The sequence below is a fragment of the Micropterus dolomieu genome, linkage group LG10 (genome assembly GCF_021292245.1).
Source record: "Micropterus dolomieu isolate WLL.071019.BEF.003 ecotype Adirondacks linkage group LG10, ASM2129224v1, whole genome shotgun sequence".
Classification (NCBI taxonomy): domain Eukaryota; kingdom Metazoa; phylum Chordata; class Actinopteri; order Centrarchiformes; family Centrarchidae; genus Micropterus; species Micropterus dolomieu.
The window spans coordinates 5,932,066-5,959,390 of record NC_060159.1 but is presented as its reverse complement, the minus strand read 5'-3'; the positions used below and the strand labels follow the sequence as shown (position 1 = coordinate 5,959,390).

The window sequence follows — 27,325 nt, the reverse complement described above, 5'->3', positions numbered from 1 at the left end:
GATTTGAGCTTTGTGACATGGTGCATTATCCTGCTGGAAGTAGCCATCAGAAGATGGGTACACTGTGGTCATAAAGGGTTGGGCATGGTCAGCAACAATACTCAGGTAGGCTGTCGCGTTTAAAACATGCTCATTTGGTACTAATGGGGCCCAAAGTGTGCCAAGAAAATATCCCCCAAACCATTACACCTCCACCAGCCAGAATCGTTGATACAAGGCAGGATGGATCTGTGTTTTCATGTTGTTTACGCCAAATTCTGACCCTACCATCTGAATGTCGCAGCTGAAATCAAGACTCATCAGACCAGGCAACGTTTTTCAATATTCTATTGTCCAATTTTTTTGTATCAATGTGCTGACAGCACAAGAGTTGTTCTGTAACCCGTCCTCTCTTCCCAGGCTGCCATATAGGAAAATTATCAGCAGAGCGTTTTGCAAAGGCGTTAAAGGCTGCACAATACCTATTTTATATATTTTCATGTGTAAAACACATAAAACTGAAAATCTAGATTTCTATTTCACCTTATGCTCTGTGGTGACCCTATTTGGCTAAACAGACAGATAAAAAGAGAGTTTACCCTATCTGTCATCAATGCAACAGATACTCGCCTTGGTCCCAAGTATGCAGCATAATAAGTCCTGACTATAGTTCAGTCATCAGTCTCTGTATCCGCTTTAGGTCAAGGTCTAGCCCCATTTAACTTCTGTGATTTCAGGACCCTACCTCAAATGACTGAAGAGAAGGTGGATGGATGCATAAACAGCAAACTAACCAATGGACTAAAGGCGATGTGAGATGATGAGGCAGAATGTATTACAGACACTCCAGAAACCAGAACAATCCATAGTGTTCCTGTACTATCCTCTGGTCTCCTTCAAAAAGTATTTTGTTATCCTGCTGAATAATGGATGAACCACAGGAGAGAGAGAGTCCCCTGGCGATTGAGCAGTATTGGAGCCCTTGTTTTCACTGATGCTTTTTCTTTGCTCAGGAGTTTTCTCAAGTCTTGGCCTCTTCTGAACCAAGACTGCACTGTTTGATCTGAAACAAAGGATTTGGCCTGAAAAAGAAGGTTCTGTGTCTTCCTCAATGTACCATAATAATTAGGGTTTTTCATCCCACAAATGTCTCAAACACCGTCAGTTTTATTAGTAGATTTGTATTATTGTTTGATGGTACCACCATTTCTTGATGTTTTTTCTCTCTCCTTAGTTCCCATAATAACGAATGGCACAATTAGCTAAATTTGAACTTGCAGAAACAAAGCACTTCACTTGGGTATTGAATGGTCAAATAAAAAAAACGTTTAAATTTTGGTGTAAAAAAGCTAAATGTTAGCATCGCATAAACATTTTTCAAACTAATTTTTCACTTTCATTGTAAACATCTAACCAAGCGTAAATGTACAACATGTAAGATATGACCAGAATTTTAGTTGAAAACATTTAAAAAATTACAATAAATTCAATTAAACTTCAATTAAACTCAATTTAACTTAATTAATTAAATTTAAATTAAATGTGAAGAAGTAACAGTTTTCAATTCATGTCAAAGACGTCTACATATTGTGTTGCCGAGATATCTATTTAAATTAGCATGCTAACCAGCTAGTCAAGGCCCGTTGAGTCTTGGATTATCACTTGTGCCTTGAGAGGTGATAGTCCGATAGCTCAGGCCTCCCCCTTGTACTTTTAGCTGGGAGATGTGTGCGAGAGACGAGTTGGGTACGTTACACAAGCTTTTTTAGTTTTTTTTGTCTAATAAACAAAATATACTCAGAAAATGTGGAAATACTGTATGCTAACACCTGTATGCTAACTGAGAAAATACAACTTACATCTTCGGAATTCATGTTTCTCTCGTTCAACGAACTAATCGGTTAACTCATTGTGAAACACATTTCATTCAAACTTAACAGAAACCAAGTAAAACTCACCAAAAGCGTCTTGGTTAGTCTTTCCAGAGCCGGCGGCAGAAACAAATCAGTGGACAGGCATTTAATATTCTTGGGGGGGCCTAATTATGACATCCAATAAATTGTTTTATAGGACAACCAACTATTGCTACAGCAGTTTCACAACAATTTCAATATCTTAAGTACAAGCCTATTGCCCAATCATATTTCGGCTACTAAAGATATGTCATAATACCAGCCTAATTGTCACAAATCTCAAGTTAAGATTTAAATCAACCATGCATAATCAACTATGACACACATATTGCATATCAGTGTCAAATAATTTACACCACCGTGGGTGCAACGTAAATAGAGTAATAACTGGCCTACTCACGTTCTTAATACAGTTGAAGTCAATGTTTTTGGGAGTGGAATCGCCTCGTGAATGAATAATTCTCCATTCGTTTCTGAATCACCTGGTAAGGTCCTTCTCGAAGGCAAGTTGGATGAGATGGGCTTTCCGTTTATGAAGCATGCTCCGCCGGTGTTCAGAATAAATGTTGCTCAGTGTCCATTTTCCATCATCTGGAGGAAGTTCACTTTCACAGAGTTTGTTCTAAAGAAACTGAGGCCCACGATATACTCTGATTCAACCAGTTTAGTACCTGTTAGCTCCAGCAGAGGTTTTACCTAAACTGTATCCATAAAGTTCTCTCTGTCGGGCTCCGGGTCCAAGGCAGCAAGGACACCAACGAGATGGCTGTTAAGCTCACCAAAAGTCACGCACAACTCTCCATGCACTGCATCAACAACACTATAAAACAACCTCTCCAGTTCAGATTTTTCATTTGTTTTGTTTTGTCCAACACTGTCTTCCACTACAAAATCCCTGTGTTATCATTGTTGCCTCTTTGCCTTTTCCCTGCCTGTAGGTTGCCACATGTAACCCTCTGTGACGTTTAGGTAGGTGATTGAGTAAAAAGACCTGTCTTAATGTTTGCACTGTGTTTTCCCAATAACTGAGGGTGTATGTTTTGCAGCAGCCTGCTGCCTGCGTGTTTTATGTGGTTTGGCTGATTCCAAGGTTTCCTGTCTGGAGTGGCATGATGTGTTGTCCTGTACAGAACACTGTGTTAAGGTAGGAGAAGCTTAATGAGCAACAAGTATAATAACTACCTGAGGTGACATTGCACATTGATTACTTTTTTAAACCTGTTGCTAATATGTGTGTGCTTTTAATTGTAGGTTGTCTGCTGCTGTTTTGCCTTTGTTAAATTTGGATTTTAACAATTGTTGCTGGTACACTCTAGTTGTGGTGCCTCTAGGTGGCACTCCCCTAGTTGACTATGATTGTATTTTAGATATAACCAGCTGGTCTATTTAACTTGTTGTATTTTTTCCTTTTCAGTGGTTTTAGTGGCCGGCTTGTGGTGGAGGCTAGGCACGCTAGTGTGGGTTCCCTCACTGATTGTAGTGTTAACGGCACTGGGGCACAATTTGGTAGTGACACGATTTGCAGTGACCGTTTGCAGTGACTATCGATTGCAGTGGGCACATGCGGTGGGTAAGTTGGTGCACTCCTGGAGCGCACCCTTAAGTAGATTGCCCCTCCACAGCTGGCCCTGGCCTTCTCTGTCTTTTTGTTTGGTAAAATAATATTCAATAACTGGGAGTGTCCTTTGTTAAAAATAAAATAACTTGTTTGCCAATTTTGTAATAAACCTTTATATTCATCATAATTTGATTGTTATTTACATTATTGACCATCCTCTTTTTTCCAGGCACCTCCAGTTACCAATTATCAATAAAAGAGTTATTCTTTTGGAGCCACGTCTGGATTACTTCAATGAACCTGTGTAGTCTTTGTTTAAAGGGTTAGTCAAAGCAGAAATAGAGCATTTCCTGGGGTGGAAGTCCCCAGGTGGCGTTGTCGGATCGTTAGATTCTGGTGGTGATTCCTCTTAGCGCCACCACCAGCCTTGCCACAGCAAGATTATAACTTTACACTTAAATACACATCAAAACATACATGAATACATGTTAAAAAAAAAACAATTTATTAAATGCAAATTCTTGGGTGGAAGGGGGAACAGGCACTCTCTCACCAGGGCTGACAGACACTTAGTGTCACCATGGTAATCTTTCCTAACCACCTTTCCTTGACCTCGATGGAAACGTCATGTGATCAAGGAAAGACGTGAAGGAGAATTCATAAGGACTTAGGAAAAGAGGACCGCGGGTCTAAGAGAATCCCACTGCTCTTTTCCAAGTGACGTAATTATGTGACAGCCGTGATGAAACTACAATGTTCTGAAGATGGACTACAAAAAGTGCATCTTTGACACTGCGCCCTGTTTTAATGCAGACCATCTAAAGGTGGACAACATGGTTGAATATATTAGGCCAGGCCGACTTCATAATCAAGATAGCAAAAAGCGCAGGCCTATAGGCTACCAGTCACCAAATAATGGAAAGTGTTGTCACATTGAGAATGCTTGCTCACACTCACCCTCCTGCGCACCCAAATTTATCAACATGAATGCCAATTATTGTGTATATACAGTGTTATAGGATGACAAAGTAACTGGAAATCAATGTAGTAGTCAGCGTTGATAATGTGGCAGGTCGCCACAAATAAATCAATGTGTGGGAGACACTGAAATAATAAATTATATTTAATGTAGAGGTCATCCAGCTTAATTAATGCCTTTATTAATGCAAGGGTGTCAGCATCTGTGACTGAAGAAAAATTAGTTAATTTTATTGCTGAAGGCTGGAAATACATGCACGCTTGCACGCTGCAACATTACAAGACTAGTAACACAGCTCGCATGGGTCTCAGTTATTGACAGTTCAAGACATAGACTATGCATATTGGCAAGTTATGGCATAAGAGAGAAAAGGCTTGATAGCCAATGGTAACTCATCAACATCCTTTATCCGTCATGGTCAGTGATTTCTTTTTTTATTGTAGAAAATTCTAACACAAGACTTTAGGCCTGAAGCTCATTTCAACAATCCAAAACAAAATGGTGTTGAAACAGAATTAGATTACAGCAAAGCCTAAAGAAATTTAACCAAAAGAAAGGAAATTGTCAGTCTTATTAAAGTATCATAATAACCCTGTGTTACTAGGATTTTGCTTAATTTGGTCAATGGATTTTATGGTTTGAGTTTGACAACGTGCATAGCTTTAAATGTTGCTGCAGCAAGGAATTGTGGGACAGTATTCTCTCCTTTCGTAGAGGATGGTCCGGTGTACCCTATGCTAAAGGAGATATGAAAGGAAGCCTTGAGGCTCCTTTCCTTAGCTTTTAGAGAATTCGACCAGCTCTTATCATGGCTGCCACTGAAATACTTCCGGTTCACATCACTGTTAGGAACCTTCCTAAGCGAAAAAGACTTTTCGGACGCAGCCTGGTCTCTGTTATGTGCATGCCACAGACGGTCTGGGCACTGCACTTCTGCGAGTTCCACCTTTTGCGTTCCGTCAACATTAAGTTCTCAATTAACATTTAAATAATCGTTGTTTTTGACAGTTAATTGATTCAGAATCTTCCACGTCCACATCGCGATGAATCTAAGAATCGTTTTTTTCTCCCGCCCCAAGGTACTACTCATCTGAACTGCACATCTGAACAGAACTAACATCGGCGTGGTGATGGTGCACAGATAAGCTGCTTACCTTTGGTGTGGAAGACCCGGGTTCAATTCCCCCTGTGAGACACCATTGTGTCCCTGAGCAAGACACTTAACCCCTAGTTGCTCCAGAGGTGTGCGACCTCTGACCTCTATAGCAATTGTAACATAGCTGTTTCATTAGTGTATGCCACTCAGCTCAAATGTTCTCAGGGCCCACAGCCCATGTGTGTATATTATGTCCATGCAATAGCAGGTCATGTATATTTTTCATTATAGTTAATGTGAAATAAAATGACAACAGATAGATACTTTTGACCATCTATCACTGTGTTGGTGTGCTACCCCAAGACAAGCCCCATCGGGTCACCCCTATGAAAAATGTATGGGGCCACCACTGCCCAATAGGAACATTGATTCTGGTAAAGAATTAGGCTTTATAGAACTTATGCCCAGCACACACTTAATGCCAAGCACATTAACACACAAATAAATATAGTAATGTTAAGATATAAACTGAAGAATTGCTAAATCATGGCAGTGGTTCGGCTAATTATCTGTCGCATCATTGTTTTAGCTAATGTATTATTCACCAGGATCAATGATGAATTGTTTTTCCATCATAATAAATTCTTAAGTTAATCTTAAGTTAGCAAGTGAGCAATTTGTATTTTTCCAAAATACCCCCTTTTTTTTTGATAAATATGGGCCCTGATTTGTCAGCACTGTCTCGACCCCTTTGCCTTGACTCCCTGCCTATACAGCTGACATGTGTGTAAGAGTGGGTTTTGCTTATGTATTCCTTGGTTGAGTGTGGTATGCTTAGTCTGTCTGTCCTCACTGTCTCTCTCCAGTCTGGGAAGGGGGCATGGATCCACCACTCACAAGCTCAGCTGGATTGTTGAGTCACATTAGTATGTACCAGCCCGTCAACCTAGTTCAACTTGTTACTCTGTCTTTGTCTGCCTGCTTGACTCCTAAACCATTCTGTCTTCAAACACATGGCCTTCATCTCTGCCTGCCTGCCACTCTCTTGCCCGCCACACCGGCCAATGCTCTCAGCTACACTGGATCAGCCTTTGGACCAAGCTCACCCACTATGACCGCCATGCCATCAACTTCAGTCCCGCCAACACACTGTGGAGAGTTCCCCCAAAACCCTGACTGACTCCCACACCTCTGAGCTGTAATTAAACTGTTAAAATTACTGATTGTCTTTGTCTGCTTTTGGGTTCTGGTCTAAACTCCTGACAAGCATGGAAACACATGACAATACAAGCGAAGTTTCTATTGCATAGAGTCTGAAGGAAACATACTTCACATGCACTATAGTCTTTATTGAAAAGCAGGAAATATAGTGATTTAGAGCCTTAGTATTCATTCAATCAATCATTAACATCAATGTTGAAAAACACCCATTCGAAATAGATTGATTTCATTAACAGCAAGTTTAAAAGTAGAATCCATATACCCTTTCTGATATTACCAATAGTACTAAAGTAATATAATTAATTAATGATTATATATATAGAAAAAAATTGTTGGTCTGTGCTTTCCACTTCAGTGAGTGTTGAAACTCCTAAGCTATTTTGCCATGAAGGCTTTCTCATGCTTTCACTGATTAACACTCAGGTACTCAACGCTGCCTTTATTGCCTGTGTTGAGATTTCTTTTGATGACAGTGACACCAGCCTTCTCATATTCTGCAAAAGCAGCTGTGTTGAGAAGCAGGGTGATGCCTTTAATGGGATTTTTAAATTCCTTTTTCTTGTACCACAGGTACACCGGGTCTCCTCCTGTCCCCTCGTTGAGGTTAACACTCACTGGCTGGTAATCTTGCTGCTGAAAGGCCTGACGCTCGTTGCCATTGGTGGAGATTTGCAGATCCTTGAGTGCAGTGTGGGGGTCAGTGGTCTGACGGTACCAGATGAAGACAAAGGCTCCTTTTGCATCCCTATTAGTATCTTCATCCATACGGATGTAACCTTCCTGAAAGTAGTCGATGTCTGATCCGTAGGAATTAGTGGCAGTGACATCACAGATGTATGTCTGTGTCTCTCTCTTCACCCAGGCATGAATCCAGTTCCCTTTAGCCTTGCGGTTCAGATCACAGACCAGTCTCTCCCAGTCCAGGCTAAACTTGCTAGCTTCACTTTCTGCATCTGTAGTGACATCAATGTCCACAATGGGAGTATCGTACTTTGTGCTTCCTCTGAAGTACCAAAGGTAGATGTAATCACCTTTTGCTCCAGCATTGAGGTCTTTAGGGATCTTTGTGTACCCTGCCTTGATCAATCCAACACCCATGTCATCATTGAATGTAACTTGAACTCTGGTGATTGGTGCTGCGCTTCTTACTTTTTTGTACCAAATGTAGATGAAGTTTCCTCCTGCCCCTTTGTTCAGATCAACATTGATTTTCTTGAAGCCTTTTGATTGGAGCATTTGCTCCTCATCTTCATGAAGGGACACATCAAGGTGAGTTATGTAGCTGGCCATTGTAAGTAACTGCAAACAAGAAAGATAAATCATGAGTAAACAGAATAGGACATAAAGTTAGCAGCATGACTGTGAGCTTCAACATAATTATGACCAGGGCTTGAAGTGGAAAAAAATAGGTGCCCGTACTCCAAATTCACATATTGGTGTGTATTGGCTGGCACCGCCGCGCCCACACACTAACAACATTTGTACTACAACAATAACTTTGGTCAAATAGATGTAAAATAGAACAAGGGGAACGTGTTGCTCTCAGGCCGAGGCACATCCCCAACCTGGATGAGTAACAAGTATAAATTAGTGTATTAGTATAATATAACATTAATTAAAAAGTTTAATGTTAATAAAATAATATACTTAAAGGTTTTACTTTGTTTGGATAGTCTGCTGAGAGATAGTTTATAGATTATTTGTAACATTTCAACAGCTCATTTGTTGAAATTCAACTGCTTCACAAATGAAACGGTTTTCTGATATTACACCACTGTGGTTAAGGTTGGATTAGGGCTGATGTTAGTGAATTCATTATAATTTTAAGGTAATAGTATACTATATAGCTTACCACTAATAAAGTATTGATTCCAGTTACAGCAGTTAATGTTTGTGGGTTGTTTTACTTCATTATATCTTTGCGCAAGAAAAATGGTCTACATGGTGGTTAGTCTCTAATTTGTTAATGCTAAGTGCTAACAATAATCATAACCACTTATGCACAACAAGTTTTACATTTAGAGAGTTTGCTGTAGCATGTCAACTTTTTCTTTGATGTCAGTCCCCCTCCAGGCTGTGATTGGTTGGTTCACGAAAATATGGTCAAACATAAATAGAAAATTTACAATAAAAACTTACAACATACCTGTTTTTAGAATGAAAGAGCTGTACATTTGTGCAGGGATGTGCAAATGTTCCCAGTATTAAGTGCAAATAGTAGTAGTTTAACAAAAGTTAGTGTGTGGTGCCTTTTTCTTGGCCTGGTTTCCCTCATGTAATAAACAAGAGGCCCAAAATCATTAGCCTGTATCTTAATTTTTCAATAATTTATTAACATACAAAAAGTACAAAATATATGAAAATGACAATCAATATAGATTACATAAAGTCATAATCAAAGAAAATAATAAAAATAGAATGGAAAAATAGAAGTGCAGTTAAGATCAACTTTCTTATTTTGTCAATTTAGAGGAGTTTTATCCTCCTATTCAGAATCTAGACAAAACTCCTCAAGATTATTCAAAGACCGTCAAATACACTCAGATTAGCCTACTAGAATCATTGTACTTTAAACTTAACATTATATTGATATTAAATGATTCAATTCCAAATTCTTAAAGAGAGATAACTGACCCAGTTTTGCCGGAGACGTATTCCCTTCTCCCTCTGGAATCAGGTCTACCGGCCACTCCTTGTTTCTCAAATATAAACCCCTAAAAACTACAGCCACGTAAATAACATGGCGGATTTCTAAACTGCGTCACCACATTTCTGGTGTTCCAGGTACTTCCATTGTATTAAAGGTTCAGTGTGAAAGTTTTAGTGACATCTAGTGGTGAGGGTTGCGAATTGCACCCCCCCCTCTTCTACCCAAGCGAGCAGTATAGCTACGGTGCCTGAGACAGGACAAAGATGTCATCTATGAGATAAAAACGATTGCCAGTCAAGAAATGAGGTTTCGTTAGATAGATGTGGTAAGAGATTATATAAATTATGTAAAATCATATGTTTTTTTGAATATTATTGTTACTTTTCCATTAATTAACAACAGCCACATGAAGAAATGAAGAGCTACATGGTGTCTCATACTCCTGTAATACAGTCAGTTTCAAGTTTTTATACAGTCTATGGTTCCAAAGTAGACCTAAAGTGACCTTAGATCATTTAAATTATTTCAACTGGCAGATGATACAAATTTTTTTTTGTCTAATAGAGAGGAATGGATCAAAGCAATTAGATGTGTTGAGAAATTTTCTACTCTATCAGGCTTAAGAATGAACTTGAACAAATCTGTTTATTAGGCTACCACTTAAGGAATGTGAACTATCAGAAGTTAAAGATATCCCTGTGAAGAAACCAGTTACATACCTGGGTGTGATAAGAATGAAAAACTCTGCAATAACCTAAACTTCAGCCCTATGATTAAACAAATAATGAAAAAGGTTCAACATGTGGTGGATGAGGCATCTTTCACTGAATGGTAGAGTTGTACTATCTAATACTGAGGGAATATCCAGATCTATGTATCCTTATCACTTGAAATGCCTACTGAAATATACAAAGAATTAGACAAGATCTTATTCAATTTAATTTGGAGGAACAAATGTCATTATTTAGGGAAAGATACCCTATGCAAAATAAAAAATTGAGGTTTTAAGTTTTGAAACCTTAAACAATACTTTCCAAAGTTAAATGGCTAACTAAGTTGATAAAATGGCCTGGAAATGAATAGATAGTATTTTATTCGCATGGTTGCCGTTATTCAATTCAAAAACACCAAAGTATGAAGAAGACATCGCGAACCAGACTTTACTAGAGAGAGGGCATGAGACGAGGCTCCACAGTCTTGGGTTGCTGCCACACAGACCACTGCTGCCACACTGGTTGTTGTGGTCGCTGCCACACTGACCACTGGTTGCAGTTGGTTGCATCTACTATGTAATACATCTTTATCATAATTATTTGTTAAATATACTATGTTATCGATTATGCCTACTCTTATTGTTGCACTATACATTGCGGTTTGTGTGGTTATAGCCTATCTACAGTAACAAATATATCTAGATCATAATACTTTGTTAAATATAGCCTACTAATTTTTGATTAACTATATTCTTATTGTTAAAATCAGTCTAGCTTGGATTCAACCATCAAGTGGTCACCACACTTTCCTTCACAGGTGACAACACTGGCCTTCTTCTTGTAGGCCAGAACCAAAGATAGAGCGATTTATTACTGCAGGTTAACCACACAAACTGCAATATACAGTGCACCAATAAGAATATAGGCATAATCGATAATATTGTAGGCTATATTTATCAAAGTATTGTGATCTAGATAGATATATTAGCCTACTGTAGATTGGCTACAACCACACAAACTGCAATATACTGTACGCCTACAGTGCATCAATAAGATATAACAGAGTATATTTTACAAAGTATTGTGATATAGAAAGATGTACACACAAACACACACTTTCATTCACAGCTGATAACACAGGCCTTGTTATAGTCAAGGATTAAGATAGATAGATGTAGGCTATTACTGTACGTATAACCACACAAACTGAAATATATAGTGCAACAATAAGAATAGGCATAATCCATAATATTTTAACAAAGAATTATGATAAAGATGTATTACAGTAGATATAACCAACTGCAACCAGTGGTCAGTGTGGCAGCGACCACACCGACCAGTGTGGCAGCAGTGTGGAGCCTCATCTCATGCCCTGACGCACAAACATACACAGCAGTCCACTACTTGCCCCAGATGTCTGTGATATTGCATCAAAGTTTGAGTTTCAATAGCGTGAAAAACGCCACCAAAGACTAGGTATAACATTTAAGTGTTATTATTTTACGCACTGATGGCCGCCGGCACACAGTAGCAAGCATATTATCATATGTAGCGCTGCACTAATTGGAGGATGCATCAAAAAGCCAATAATGCTAAACAAATAAGCAGCAGTCAATACAGAGTCTAATTCTAGTTTCATGTTCGCTGGTTTGCGGCCTTAACCTGTTTGTTCAAAACTGTGAGCACGATAGTGGCTGATGGTGGAGAAGTGCTGCCATCCGGTCAGTCATGTGGTGCGCAGCGTAAGGTAGTTTATTAGGAAAGTATGCTCATTTCAGTCTGTTTATCTTTTTAATGTAAATAATAAAGTTCATTCTTAAGCCTGATACAGTAGAAAATTGTTTTGATCCATTCCTCTCTATTAGACAAAAAAAAATTGTATCATCTGCCAGTTGAGATAATTTAAATGATCTAAGGTCACTTTAGGTCTACTTTGGAACCAAAGACTGTATAAAAACTTGAAACTGACCTTTCATGCACGTTCAGCGCTACTGGCACTAAACGCCTCTCACTGTGCATGACAAGTCCCGTCCTAGCTTTGTGTTTTACAGGAAACCAGATAACACGTAGTTATGCAGAATCAAATAGCACTCTGTTTCCTTTTCATGGGACTTTCTAGATTGGTTCTTAGAAAAACACTCACATGCCCTTAGGTATATTTTACAACGGTTTTTAGTCGCTGTAATCATGTCCGAACTGGCTTTAAATTTTTTGATAACATTTTCCATTATTTACTTACCCCAGAACAGGTCAAATGTGCAACACAAACAGGAAGCACTTGCTCAACTGGCACTCCCTTCCTACAGTCTGTGCACCTTAAATTCTTGGTGTAGATGTACGGTGGCCTTGAAAGCTCAATGCACTACAACTTAAGAAAACACATGCAAATAGACAAAACACAATCAAATTCATTTCTTAATTTGCTCGTGCCCCAGTTTGAATCCATGAAACCTATCGAAAAACAACCGACTGTAGCTCGTGGAGCAGTGAACAAAATGTTCACAGAAGAAGCCAAAGAAGAAAGGATTAAAAATCAGTTCTCCCTTTCAGTCGCTTCCACAAACCACGCTAGAAATCTCAGACCAACTTTTAATAGCCACATCAAGACAATTTCAAAATCAGCCCACTTCCACTTTAGGAATATAAGAAATTAAAACAGGGTTTAGTAAAACATGGATTTAGGTTTAGGGCCTAAATACATTTCTGATCTGCTGCGATGTTATAAACCGTCCAGACCTATCAGATCATCTGAAGCAAATTCTCATTTCTTTCAAATGAAGGCTCGGAACTTGCACTGCCTTTTATTACATTTTATTTGGGACTACTCACTCATATGCATCTGAAGTCTGCAGAGTGATGAAGATGAAGGGGTTTTCTTAATATCTCATCCCAAACACTTTCATGCAATGCATTCTGAAAGTAAGGCACATCGTCTTTATCCTGAACCCGATTAATACAAGTCCATTATACCGTATCAAAGCCTCATTTAAACAGTCTTCAACTAAACATCAGCTTAATTAATTTTAATGACTCACTTAAATTCAACTAATCAAATCAAGTGGGGGAAAAATGTTTTGTAACTTCCTTAATGAACTAGCATTTGGCTTTATTGAAATGCAAGTACATGTTAATTTGTTTACATGCATTTAAACACAAAATAATGAATACATGAACTAACCAAATAATGCACATAAGCACCATCTGGTGTGCACACACAATAGTAACAAATAATCTCTTACATGTGGAGATGTTATAAAGATTTAGCATTCTGTATGATTGCTAGGGGTAAAAAGCACCTTTATTGTAATGATTGTACTCTCTAAAGCTAAATAAAGAAAGCAAAGATAATAACAATCTGTTGAAGGTGTTGATTTAGAGTTTCTGTGTTCTTTTTTTTTCAGAGAAAAAGTTTTTACCAGTGAGCAGAGGGGATGTGATTACCTCTGTCCGTCCTTCTGTTCTTCAGTCCTCCATCCATCCATCCATGTCTGTCTGTGTTTTGTTGTGTTTGTTTGTCTGTGGCCAGCATAATTCAAAATACACAAACTGGACTGACATGAACACATATTGATTGTGCTGTACATATAGACTTAGCACCACCAAACTTTTTATTTTCAAAGTGTGTCTGCTGACACATTAGCACATTCATGTACCTGGATTTGGATTTTGGATGCATAATGACCCACCTGGTGCATTGTTGACTAGCTCTATAACCGTTAAGTGCTCAGATTAAACTCATTATCATTTGACACATATAGATCCATGTTTTTTTATTTTACCCAGATCTGGAGAAACTCATCCATGCTTTTATCTCCTCCTGCTCAACTACTTGACTCCCTATAAACCTGTCTCAATCCACTACCTACAGTAAATCCAAAAATGCTGCAGCTTGGCTTTTAACTGTGACCATATGACCCCAGGTTTCGCATCCTTGCACTAGCTGCCTGCTAATTTATTTAATCAGGCAGTCTCAACAAACGGCCATTGTTATTAATTACTTTAAAGGCCAGGCATGGGCTGGCCCATCTCTGACCTTTTATCCCCCTGTGAGCAAAGATGCAGATTGAGATCTCTGTTAGGGTGTTGCTAGCCATTCCATGGTCTAGGCTGAAAACCAAAGGAGACAGGGCCTGTGCTGTCAGAGCCCCTACACTGTGGAATAATCTTTCAGAGGAGATCAGGCTTCAAGAATCTGTTCCCTGTTTTATCTCTGTTATCTCTCTGCTTAATACATTTATCTAAGAAAGCTTTTTTTGTGTGATGCCTTCTTTTTAAATTTGTCTTTTATTTTATTTGGAGGTGTTTGTATGGTTCATATTAAAAGTACTTTTTTTATTATTATTATCATTATAAGGTAGTAAGGATACAATCAAGGACTGAAAGATTTGGGGAAATAGGTTTTCTTGCCAAGAGTTAGATGAGAGGATCAATACCACTCATGTCCGTGCGCTGAAGCTACAGCCAGCTGCCAATTAGCTTAGCTTAGCATATAGACTGGAAACAGCACATAACTGCCATGGAACCAAGCCTAATATCCCCCCCCCAGATTAAATAAATAGGATACAACATGTTCCATTTTAAATTCTGAGGTTGGATTTAGTTTACTTTGGAGAGCCAGACTAGCTGTTTCCCTGTTTCCAGTTTCTGCATTAAGCTAAGTAAGCTGGCAGCTGCTGCTGGAGCTTCATATTTAGGGTACAGACGTGAGAGAGGTATTGATCTAATAAGATCAAATAAGAAGCTTCTGAGGAACAAAGTGGGAAGAATACACAAAATACACCTAAAAAATATTGCTTTTTATTTAATTTATTCATGGACTTGTGGGAAGATAGACATTTTTTTAAATAATAACCCTTTTGTTTCTGAATATTGTAACATCTCTAGACAAGTTAAACGGATCATAAAAAAACATTGGAACATCTTTGTGACCCAATGTGACCCAAATTTGAGCCATTTATCAGCTTTTATATCACATATCAGATATCAGAGATATTGTTGTCAGCCCCCTGTTTAGAGAAACCACACAAACTAACTGGCTTTCACTACAATTTTATGGGATGTCCATATGGCTTAATGTACGTGGGCCAAACTAAACGGAATCTCAAACTGAGAGTGGCAGAGCATAAGGCTGCCATTAGGAATGGGAACATAGATTATGCCATTGCTAGACATTATAAAGAGAATAATCATGGGTCGGCTACTTCACTTGAAAGATTGAGTCCTAATCCAAGAGGGAGTAACCTGATTAACCAACTTTTTACATGGGAAGCATTTTGGATTCATGAACTGAACACGATTGAGCCTCATGGACTTAATGAAACACACAATTTTAGCTCTTTCTTGAGATGATTATTAGACACCTTTCTCTGAGGCGTGTTTCACCTTCAGGAAAAGCAGAGATGCTGGGTCTGGTTCAGTGGTAGAAGGACAGAGGTAGGACCCACAGGTTATCTATCCTAAGGCATTCAGTAGTTCCTTGTCAGTTGGCTTCATGTGAGTCTGTCTATAGACTTATGTGATAGGTCATTATTCTTGTGACTCAGGGATGATGTTTTATTTTTTGATATTAATCAAATTATGCCATTTGTATTATAGTATTTTTGTAATATGTTGATTTTATAAAAATGAAAAAACACATAAAAATGTATGAGGAAAAAATAGAAAGTGGGATTACTGGTCATGTGAGCTACACAGTGCAGATTTAACACAATGTTTTTGCAGTTTCACTGTGTGAACTTGAAGAAGCCGTAGGTGCAACGCGTTGTTCACAATGAATATAGAAAAGTCATTTCAGTGTGCGGTGGCTTGTTTTTGATTTTAGATTTTTTCACACCTAAAAAAAAAGGTTTTAATAACTTCTCCATGTCAATGCTGCTTCATTCCATCAGAATAACACTACTGTGTCACAGATAACAACAAGGTAAATGTCTTGTAAATACTTTATACAAGATGACTAAGGGAATGTGTGCCCTAAATAGCAAGAGGGATTCAGCAGTAAATATTTAGATTAAGTTGACTTTTTTTCATTACGTATAAATAAAACACATTTTGGTACTCCTTAAAGGCCCTGAATACCTTTCTCAGTCAGTTTCTTACGCTGAGTGGTGGACTTAATTTCTGTCTATGTTAAAATAGCTTTGATTATTTCACATGAAACATTTCTAAATGTGTTGGATTGTTCGTTTTTTGTTTCTTCTTTAGAGATTGCACTGTATGTCACATCACTGGTAATCTACGCATAAAGCATAAAGCAGTGTTTTTCTGTAAATATTACCCTGGACCTTAGAGAGATAGACAAAAGCCTCTCGACTCACAGGAGCAATAAAGACAGACACGGGTGCGACTAGGGTTTATTACTTTTAATCAATTCAGCTAGCTACAAAATGTCCACCACTTTACACACTGACAGGATACAGAGAGGGAGTCTTTAATATTACATGCGTTGAGGACATCAATCTCACGGGTTAACCTACTGTGTCATTCAGGTTTAGGTATTTAATCACCTTACTCTAACTACTTGACATTTTGGCGATTTGGTGTGCATAGCTCTAAAGTACAGAAGCAACAAAAAAACCCTTTTGTATGTAATTTTTTGTTTCAGAGTATAGTTATTGTTATTCAATGTCACCATTATTTTTACCAATAACAAACCACACGGGGAGAATAAACTTACAGATACAGTCTTCTTATAAAAGTAAGGTCTCTCAGAAATATGTGTCTTTGCTTTACATTGCAAACGTTTATTTTTTTTCTCAGAGCATCCAAAACCTATGTTACAGTACACAACCAGTCCTCATCTTTCAGCACATAATCAACATCTTCATCATTGAACTGCATAATCATTTAGAAAACAGGTCATTTTTTGCAATACAACCCCAAGTCCTCATATTTTTTTCATCTTTATCTCACTTTTTTGATCCCTTTTGCATTATTTTACAACGAGATGGTCACAGTCGGTACATTTATCGAGACAAAAAGAGTGGCACTATTGCAAACTTGCAGGAGTATGGAACGATCAACTGTGTCCTAATACTGAGCATGCGTTTTGTCAATTTGCTACTGCCATGTTATCATTTTTTATATATATTTTTCAGACAGGTTTTATTTATAAGACTAAAATCTACCATTTGTCATGCAAAGAACGCACAATTCACACCACTTGGAATGCAATGTCTAATACAGCTACAGAGAGTCTAGTTGCACATTGTCTAAACAGTAACTCAGTATGATTGCGATGAAGGAAAATGCACCAACGACTGCCCTTTGATTGTAAGTGCTCTTTGCAATCCGATTCATCTGTAGTGCCACTCAGTAAATCTTTACTCATGTTTTTCCATCAGTCTTCTCCATTTTGTCATGACAACACCAAAATAAGGAGCATGACAGTAGCCTAAATGGAATGACACAGTTTTACTAAGACGATACTGAGATACTGAAAGAAAAAGAAAAAGAAATAGCTTGTATAGCATTCCTATTATATACTTGTCATCCAGAGCAGTGTACTTTCATATATATATATATTATATATGATATATAATAATATATGATATATATATATTGATAAAGAGAATAAAAACTTCACAGGTGAGCTAAAGAGCCATCAAGTCAGCACTATATACAACCTTTGGAAAGAATAATATACGGAGTATAAGAAATCATCTTTTTACGAGGACAATCATCTTGAAAAAGCTCGACAGACGACACACAGAACAACATTTACAATGGGGAAGGGAGGTGATATGTGCATGTGTGCAAACCTAGAAGGTCAATACCATGATGAAAGCATGTCAGCGCCTGTCGACGTGCGGCACGGAACGCCGGGACGATCACGCTCTGGGGTCAGGGCGTTTAGCCACTGCCCAGCATCTTTGTGGCGCGCTGGTTGGCCTCGTCAATCCTGGTCTTGTTGGAATCAGCCTGTGTGAAGGAAAAGGGGAGAAAGAAGGAAGATAATGATATTAGTTTGCTTGTACTGTATTGTATTTTATTTTTGTTCTAGTAGTATTCGGTACTCTGCAGTGGTGGATGGGTTGAGTTGCTGAGAGAAAGCACCACCATTCCTAAGATGTGATGTTGATTTTTTTATCTAAGCATGTAGTCAGCCTAGTTAAGATTATACAGGGCTGGAGCTGACTGAGGTCACTATCCACTAAATACACTATATACTTTTACTCACTATATTTAAATTTAACATTTTTAAGCCAAAAAGTAAATAAAGGATTCAATAATTCATTATTTCTCTACAAGAAATGTATTTCTGTCAGTGTTGAGAAGGCTTTGAAACAGCATTTAGAGAATAAAATTTGCAGGCAATGGTTAACTGAACATATGAAATGTTGAAAAAATGTGAGAATTTCTTAGGGGGAGAGGGGAACTTAGACTCATGATCTCAGTATTTTGAAAATCCCGTCGACACTACATGCAATTGCTGCAGACAATATGCATGGTCATATAAGAGAATGCTGAAAAAAATGTATGGCCTCTAAGGACAGAAATCTCAGTGCTTGTGGCTGCACTTTGGCTCCTACCAGGGATGATTGTTGAACTGATACAAATCCTGCAATTCTATAATATGTGCATAAATCAGGGCTAAGGGTCTCTACTGCTTGTGATGCCTTTTCAATGTCCACTTGCTTAAAATAGGACAGGAAAGGATTTCAGTCTGTTGATCTTCGCTAACAGTCAGCTATATCAATAGAGATACTGAGAAACACATGTGAATGACCACATTTCTAATTACAGTTTAAATAAGACCAGTCTTGTGCTCTACCTTTTCAAATGTATTCTCTAAAGAGATTTGAAGAGACGTGACATAAATTTGGATGTCCAAATTTCAGGCAAACTTAATGCTAAAATTGACAAAAGCATTGTGTTCTCATGAGCCTGTCCTGCCGCTCTCTGTATGACTTTATGAATGGAGAAGACAAAAACTGTCCATCCTTTTTAATATTAGTAAATGTCTTGATTTTCATGGGGTGTTTCATGATCTGAATGCCAGTTTTGGCATGTTTCCGGCCTGTCAGGAGGAGTGGATGAAGGAAAAAGGTGGAGATGAACAAGTGATGTGCACTTGTTCTTGAAGTGCTACCAGTAGAGTATGTCGCTGAAAAAGTCAATGTTTTCAGTAAAATCAGTAATAAAATAATATTGACTTTTATCTTTACAAATAAAACATTCATTTAAAATCCCTTTTAAAGTCAAAGTTGGCTTGATTATATTTGTAATGTACCATCCATCCATCCATCGTCAACTGCTTATCCTGCCTACAGGGTTGCGGGGATTTGTAATGTACAATAAACCAAATTCAACTATAAGTGAGTTAAAATGCTATGAAATCTAGATCTTGTCGTGTGTCATACCTTCTCCATGATCCTGTCGATCTGGCGGTTCTGGGTGTCGATCTCGTTGCCCATGTCCAGGGCCATGTGGCGCAGATTACCGATGATGCCACCCACCTGCTCCAGGTTCTCATCCATCTCATTTTCCCTGGCATCATCTGTTACCCTAACACACACACACACACACACACGGGCAGATTTAAATACTGTGACGTCTTCATAAACACCAGTGCACACACACAGGTGGCTGAGGCTCAGGAGGTCGAGCGGTTAGAGAAAGGGGATTTGATCCCTGAGGTGACCTTGAGCAAAATACTGAATCTTAGTTCTATTCTGATGTGCAGTTGGCACCTTGCATGGTAGCCTCTGCCATCAGTGTATATTTGTGTACAAGTACAGACCATTTACACCACATGTTGCCATGTGGACCAGGTTCAGGAAGTCGCTGCCTGCTCCCTTATCCATATTTCACCTCTGATCCTTTTCTTGTCTCTGAACAGCAAGGTCTGAACACAGACCAGGCACCTGGACACAAGGAGGATCCTGTGCACAGCAGTTAATATTCTATTTTACTTATACTTTTTCATCTTTGATGCCCAAATGTATATATAGTTTTATATCCCAATTTACAATTTAAAATGATCAATAAAAATTTAATTTGGAACAACAACACATTATGGAGTGCAGTTATGCCACAGTATGTATTAAATATGATATCGCCTGATTTCTAGCACTGATCCAATTCAATTTACAGAGCAACCTCCAGACACCATTTTGTGTCGGAAAGAATATAGATTGAGATAAAGATTTTCACTTTAAATTTAAATAATGTATTGTATGGTATGATAAGGCTTTAAGAACTTGTTGGAAGTGTGTGTATGCATATATGATATGATGTGTCAACAATTATGTGTTGAATTATTTGTGAATTATGCTTAAATGTTTTTAATGTGGATTCTTGGAAGAAATTTAATGATCTAGTGTCCTTTACCTAAATACTCTTTAGCTGTCTTGGAGGACAGTTCTTTGGCAACAATAACTCTCAGCTGTAGTTTGTAGGTAGTGTTTTATAGGAAACACTTTCATTTAGATCTTCAAATTGGTTTAGTGGTATAGCCCTGTAGTATTGTACTGGCATAAACTTCAGGGTAAAAAACAGGTCCACACAAAGTACAGCTGAGGCTGATGGGAATGTCATTACCTCTGTTATCCTGACTTTTTATCCTCGAGTTTGGTTCAAGCGCGGAAAATGCTAAATACTACAATTCCCACAATGCAACCTCCAAGTCTGGTGAACTCTCACATCTTTTAAACTCTACGACCCCAATTTGTAATGCAGGCTTTCTGATAAAAATGTACATTATCCTGAAACAATCTGAGATAAGCCTGATCATAATCACACATCATAATCATTACTATTACCACTACTAGATATTACTACTACTAGATACTACTATCTCAGTCTTTAGAGCCACAGGAGACATTCTATTGTACTGTAATAGCTAAAAGACTGGAAGCAAGGGGAAACTGAAGGTTAAATAAACACCAACCCACAAGCATCACTAAAGCTCACTATTTAAAAGGTGGTATCTTATTTGTTTAATCTGTACAAAAACTGAATTGTAAAAATCACAAGGTGTGGTTTTGTAGTGGGTTTGGTGTTGGACTATTTCTTGGCAGGGAGCAGTGGCTGTCATTTCCATTTAAAAAAAAACTAAGTGAGATTAAGCAAACAAGATAAAACATAGTAATTAGTGATCTTTAGAGGTGCTGGAATGTTTCCTCCTGTTTCCAGTCTTTTGCTAAGCTAAGCTAACCGTCTCCTGGCTGTGGATATTAAATGTACATATATGAGAGTGGTATCGATGTTCTCATCTAACTCTCAGCAAGAAGGAAAATAAGCATTTTTTAAAAATAATATAAAAACTTAAATATCACTCCCCGTTGCTTCTGTCTATATCCTTTGTGTGGGTGTCCCTTCGTGGTCCTGGTACAACCCAAAATGTCTGCACCGCCTCCACATGGACACTCTTATTCCTCTGATATGCATACACTCACCTCTTTCTGTCTACCTATGCATAGTTTTACATTCCCTTACACCTCAGTTCATCTCCCTTTAAAGAGAGCCCACTCCCATCATTCACTGAAAGTAGCCACCTCATAGAGAGTCTGACTAGTCTGAAGGTGTTTCTATGCGTAAACCTTAAGCTCCCCTCTTACCTGCGGATGAAGCCTCCACTGATGGCCATCTGTTCACGCTCGTCCACAACACGGGCAGGCTGGCTGGCCACCACCCCATCCTGGTTGTTCCCCCAGGCCTTGCTGGCTCCGCTCTTCATTCTGGCCGTCGACAGCAAAGGGGAGGATGAGGAGGGACAGTTACTCAACAGTTTGACCAAACGATTAATCATTTACCTCAACCAGGCTGGCTTCCCATTAGTCAAATCTACAAAGAGATATATATATATATATATATATATATATATATATATATATATGTGTGTGTATATATATATACATATATTTAAGTTGTAGTGTGATCAACTGACACAAAGGTGTTATTTGGTTTCATGCATTCAGCACATAAATATATGGTGGGGATTAGACTAAGTCAAGCAAAGCATAGCAGGCATGGACTGGTTGGTAGACTGAGTTTTTATACGTACAGGCTCATTCGGTTGTTACACAATAGCAAATGTGTGTGATGTTATATCTTGTGGGTATATAACATACTGTTCAGACACAAGGCACTAGTTATATCTGTCTGTTTTGTACAATCTTGACATGCATTTTAATAGCTTCAACATGTGGGATGACTCAGTGTGTGACAATAACCCTTCCCTTTACGTTTTTTTTCTTCTTCAAACCAAGCAGGTCTGTGCTGTTGCAATGATAACACCCACCCCACTCCCACACTTAAATATCCCAGTGTGACAGAAAACAGAGAAGAGACGAGCTTTTGGCAGACACACAACACAGTGTACAGGACTGTTAACATCGTTATGAGGGACGATGATTAATGAGGAGAACAAACTGCCAAACAACAAAAGGAAACAAAACAAAACAAGAAACTGGAGGGAGTCAACAGAGAATAACACCATGGTTACCCGTTCCTAGACCCTGTAACACCCCCACCCTTCACTGTAACATCCCCACCCTCGCATTGTGTTTTTTATGAGGTCACGGCTTTTTTTCCAGGTTCAGAGTTCTGGACAAACTGGGATGTCCAGTAGTGGTAAGGCAGAGGTGTGAAGAGTGTGATAAGGATTTGGACATGAACACATCCTGTGGATTCAGCCATATCCGTTTCAATAGTAGACAGCGTACAACTGATCCAGCTGTGCTAACAGCACACACAATCAGCTCGGCTGCATGGCTTTGTAAATGTCACCTCACTCCGCCTGTCAACTCTACACCGTCAGGTTCAGCATCTGATTTGGCACAAAAGAGTCAGGGATAGAGAGGAAGGTAACAGAGAGAGGTTCCTTTTTTATTTCTTTAGTTAAGTGTTTGTATTTCTAGAATTTAAACTCTTTGGACAGCCAAAAGCTTTTCACCTCTCAAACTTTTACACATGATATTCCTGAGAAATGAATCTCATATCTATGTTCTTTCTCCCTCCATTCAGCAATATCCCGTCATTTTTTTGCTTGTATTGCAGCATCAGTTGCTCAGTTTTGTATAACCTTGGAGTGCTGTGTGGATGTATTCGAGCTGTATCAGGGAAGGCGATGGCTCAGCCTCCTACACTGCTTTTATTAATAGAAATGGACTGAGGCAAGGCTTCGCTTAGCTCCCTGTCCCTGATGACACACACCAGTGTGGTAAACACGCATGCTACCCTTGTCTGAGTCCTGTTTTTTTGTTCCTACTTTGTTCTTCTTCTCAGCCTTCAGGTTTTCTTTCACATCTTCCTTAATATTGTACATACTTTCCCTCTCATGCCCTGTTCTCTCCTCTCACATCATTCGCCCCTTTAGTTGATATCCAGTTTGTTCTCCTTTGCAATTTGCTTCCTTGCAGTTTAAGAAAAGAGATAATACACTTCTCTAATCAGCTTCACTTGTTTGAACTGAGATGATCTGATTAGATCATATGAGAATTACAGATCCTGGGTTAAAACCAAACTCATTTTATTCGTTCTCTGATTGACCCGCAAGTTGAGCTATCCACCAATGAAAATCCACAGCCAGAATCCAAAGACATTAAGTACCAGAAAACCAGGAGTCAGCTAATTCTGATAGACAGCTAGCATGATGAAGGGATTAAAAAATATTTCAGCAAGTATGATGGAATTAAGTCTCACTCTCCGAGTGTATGAAAAAAAATCATACAAAACTATGTCTCTTTTGTCTTTCTAGCATCCATCTATGTGCGCATTCAGTTTGAATTAACTTACCAGCAGGCTATCATGCCACTATCTGATATGGCTGACCTACATGTGAGCGAGATCCCCGCGGGAGAGGGAGCTTAGCTCACAGTAATGTTCAACAGCCAGTGCAGGATAGAAGCTAATTTAGCTCCTGCTCTGCAGGAGAGGTGGCACTGCAGAAAAACTGCAGCAGAAGCAGAGGGAAAAAAACAAGGCAGCAGTGGGCTGGATCGCCACATGGAGTCATGTAAAGACAAAGGCACCACAAAGCACCTGCGCAGTGGCATGATGTACCCACTTTAGAGAACAAACATGACTACATCCCTGAAAATATTTTACTGCGCATGTGTCTTAACCTAGTTTCCAGCTCCCAGGAACAACACAAATCACTCCTCTTTTTCTCCTTGGCTTTGAATGTGTCATACTGTTATTTTTGTCTTCTTAACTGCCTTCCTTCTAGCATTTGATGATTTTGTCATGTACCTTACCCCTTTTTTCTTCCATTTTTTCTTCTTCTCCTTCTTTTCTCGTGCAAGAAGGACTAACATATTAACAATTCACATATTTTTTTGCTTTTAGATTGGGTCCAATCTATAAAATCACAAAATGAAGGTTGTAATCATCCTCAAAGGTGGCATATAAAACAATGTTTTCAGTGATCATAAGTGCAAACTATAGGAAAGTATTGCTTGAATATTTTGGCATAGTTTTTGACACTAACAATTTTCATTCTTTGCAGAGATTTTGACATTTTCAAAAATTTTAATTTATAAATTCTTATGACTGTCTGCCGTTGATTCAGTGTTTACCAGAGAAAATGCCCCTACTGCTCGTGGTAAATAAAACATAAAAAGACTTGTTCATCATCACCATCAACATCATCAATCATCACCTTCATTGTTAATTTCAGCATCATCACCTTAGCATCATCATGTATAGCATTGCTTTTATGAGTTGCATTGTCATGCATGCATGAGCATTCAAAGGGTCATGCTCGCCAGTCATTCCATGTTATTGGCACTTGGTGGTTAAAAAATGGTGGTGGGAGGAGGGGGGTGCTCAGAGGGAAACAAAAAGGTCTTGTTGCCTGCAAAGAGGTGACGATCTACTGGATGTTAGAGCGGTGTGGTGGTGGTAGAGATCATGCAGATGAGTAGAAGTGTCAAACAGTCCTGGACCAGGCTGACCAAAGTCATTTTGGGACCAAGATCACTGAATTTCCAGCTGGAGTCAACACATAAAATGATCTGAGTGCCAAGACGCTTTTGGAGCCCCAGCCCTGCTCTTTTAGTTGAATTGAAGTTATTTATAGTTATATTTACAGTTGGGAAGGCCAACAGTACACAGCTACAGTAATATCATTGTAGAAGTCCCCTCTTCACATCACTTTGCATTAATACTAAAAAAATGTATTCCTTTTCAGTGTGAATCAAATGTTGCAAAAGTAGGACTTCCACAACGGCTACACCTTCATGTAGATGACTCCAATTATAACAGTGTTTGGAGAAGTGGAAGCTTAGAGAATATGGCACTTGGAGAAGGGCACTTGGTAGAAGGGTGTTGAGAGAGGCACTTATTGATGAACCATGGCCTTGGCTGAGTGGAGAAGAGATTATGTGGAGGACTGGACTTTTTGAGCTTGGCTTTATGGGATTTGGGACTTGCCCAGTCTATTTATGTTTTGCCAACCCGTTCTCACTCCCTGACTCGTCACATATGGACACATGGTCAAGACCCATCGTCGTCAGTTTGTAACGCACTGGGGATCCCTATAGCTTCATATTGTTCAATGTAGTGGGGAAAGCCCTATAGCGGCGGTTTTTTGACGGTAAAGGAAGGTATATGATATTTAACAGAAAAGAGTCAGTAAGGACGTGGTTGAAGTGAATGGAGGTCCTGAACCCTGACATTGAACTAGGAGACCGGGGTTCGTATCCTGTGTGAAGTAAAAAGTGAACATTAAATATTTTAGTTTGGTTAGTTAGGCAAGTTACATAAATTGAAGTAAGTGGTGTTAGTTAACTTATGTGTTAACTGACGTACGTAGTTAACCCAAACCATGATCTTTTCCTAACCTTTACCAAGTAGTTTTGATGCCTAAACCCAACCAAATACTTTTTGTGCCTAAACTTAACCAAACTGCAACGTTTCACTTCTTTAATAACGTTTCAAAATGGCAATGTTTGGAAACACTAGCGTTTCATTTTGAAAGTCTAACCGGACGTTGCATATTTATTGTTGCTAACTTGACCGCGGAGCCCTAAAAGTCAATAAATGACACAAAAGGGCTACACAGCGTGTTAAAAAGTGACGACAAAGGGCCTTGATCAAGCATCAATATGTGACGAGTCGGGAGTGAGAACGTGTTGGTTTTGCAAACCAGACATGTGCAAAAGGCAGCAGCAAACCAGCAAAGAGATAAGTACCTTTGGGTTAAGGTGTTTACATGGTTAATGACATAGTTTGTAATTTGGAAGTATCTGTGCTACTTCTCCGACACCAATCGTGTAGCGATGGCTCAGACTGACTGACTATGAGATGCCTGCCAGTCGTGGACCTATGAATTCTGGGATACTGCATGTCTGGAGGCCAATCTAGGGTAGAAGACATGGTAATAACCCAAGGCTGCCGCATGTGTCCACAATTACCCACATTATGTGTCTGAATATTGCTGAATTTACATTAAAGTTGAACTGAAATTAATTCATTTTTGCTAAGAAATCAGTGTATATATCCTTGGTGTTTCTTGAATCAGACAAATCGGCAAGCTCATGTTTAATTTGATCTTGCAGTTACATCTGACCCCCCCCCCCCCCCCCCCCCCCCCCCCATTCAGACAGATTTCCACCTGTCCTGGATCTGGTCGGGCCAAGCACAATAGTTTATTTAATATGGGGTTTGATACGACATCTCACAGAGGACCAACACTGATACATTTTCATAAACATAGATGGCTGCTATTGATGTGGAACAAGCGGTAACATCCGGGGCTGAAAAATTAAGACAAAGTGGAAGTGCCACAAACTGCAGTTCCTCGAATGGCCACTTGAGGCTCACTCCAAAAGCAAGTCAATCCCTATAGAAACCCACGTTAATATGACCAACTTTACAGCAGTTTTTTGGTCTCTGCAGCTTATTTCCCCAATCATGACAACTGTACATGGGGTGAATTTGGTTTACTCAGCCGTTATTACTGTTATATAAAGTTATAAGGCTTACAGTTGAGCATAATTAAGCTAGGCAGAGTCAGAGTCACTGCCTAGATGGCGGAGGCTGAGTCACCCAGAGATGCTCATAAGTCTTTGAGCTAGAGTCCAAGTCAAGTCTCAAGTCTCTGAGCAAGAGTCCAAGTCAAGTCTCAAGTCTTTGAGCTAGAGTCCAAGTCAAGTCTCAAGTAACTTGTGGTTATAATGAATGTTGTATCACTTGCTGTGTTCAATCCAGGCTGCTTTTAACTGCATAGCTATAAGAGAGCTATAACAGACTGTAACTGTAACCTGTTTTTT

The 27,325-nt window shown here is 38.9% G+C and overlaps 2 protein-coding genes across 7 annotated transcripts in view; both read right to left on the bottom strand.

Moving 5' to 3' along the window:
- Positions 1-6,853: 6,853 nt before the first annotated feature.
- On the bottom strand, positions 6,854-12,467 carry LOC123977957. Its single transcript, XM_046061046.1, has 2 exons — positions 12,349-12,467; positions 6,854-8,045 (listed from the first exon to the last, which is right to left on the bottom strand). Exon 2 carries the CDS (start codon positions 8,034-8,036, stop codon positions 7,152-7,154), a length of 885 nt encoding a protein of 294 aa, XP_045917002.1. The 5' UTR covers positions 8,037-8,045; positions 12,349-12,467; the 3' UTR covers positions 6,854-7,151.
- Positions 12,468-16,453: 3,986 nt separating this feature from the next.
- Positions 16,454-27,325, bottom strand: part of snap25a (synaptosome associated protein 25a) — a 49,361-nt gene continuing 38,489 nt past the window's right edge. For 3 of the 6 annotated variants that reach the window (XM_046060514.1, XM_046060513.1, XM_046060512.1), the window contains exons 7-9: positions 21,668-21,787; positions 19,469-19,613; positions 16,454-18,026 (exon numbers count right to left, since the gene is read on the bottom strand). In XM_046060514.1, coding sequence (XP_045916470.1) covers positions 17,958-18,026; positions 19,469-19,613; positions 21,668-21,787 — 334 coding nt within the window. In that variant the 3' untranslated portion in view covers positions 16,454-17,957. The other 3 variants (XR_006826724.1, XR_006826725.1, XM_046060515.1) reach the window with 3 other exon arrangements.

Coding starts and splice junctions, on each gene's coding strand:
- LOC123977957 (XM_046061046.1), bottom strand. CDS start 8,036: ATGGCCAGCTACATAACTCACCTTGATGTGTCCCTTCATGAAGATGAG.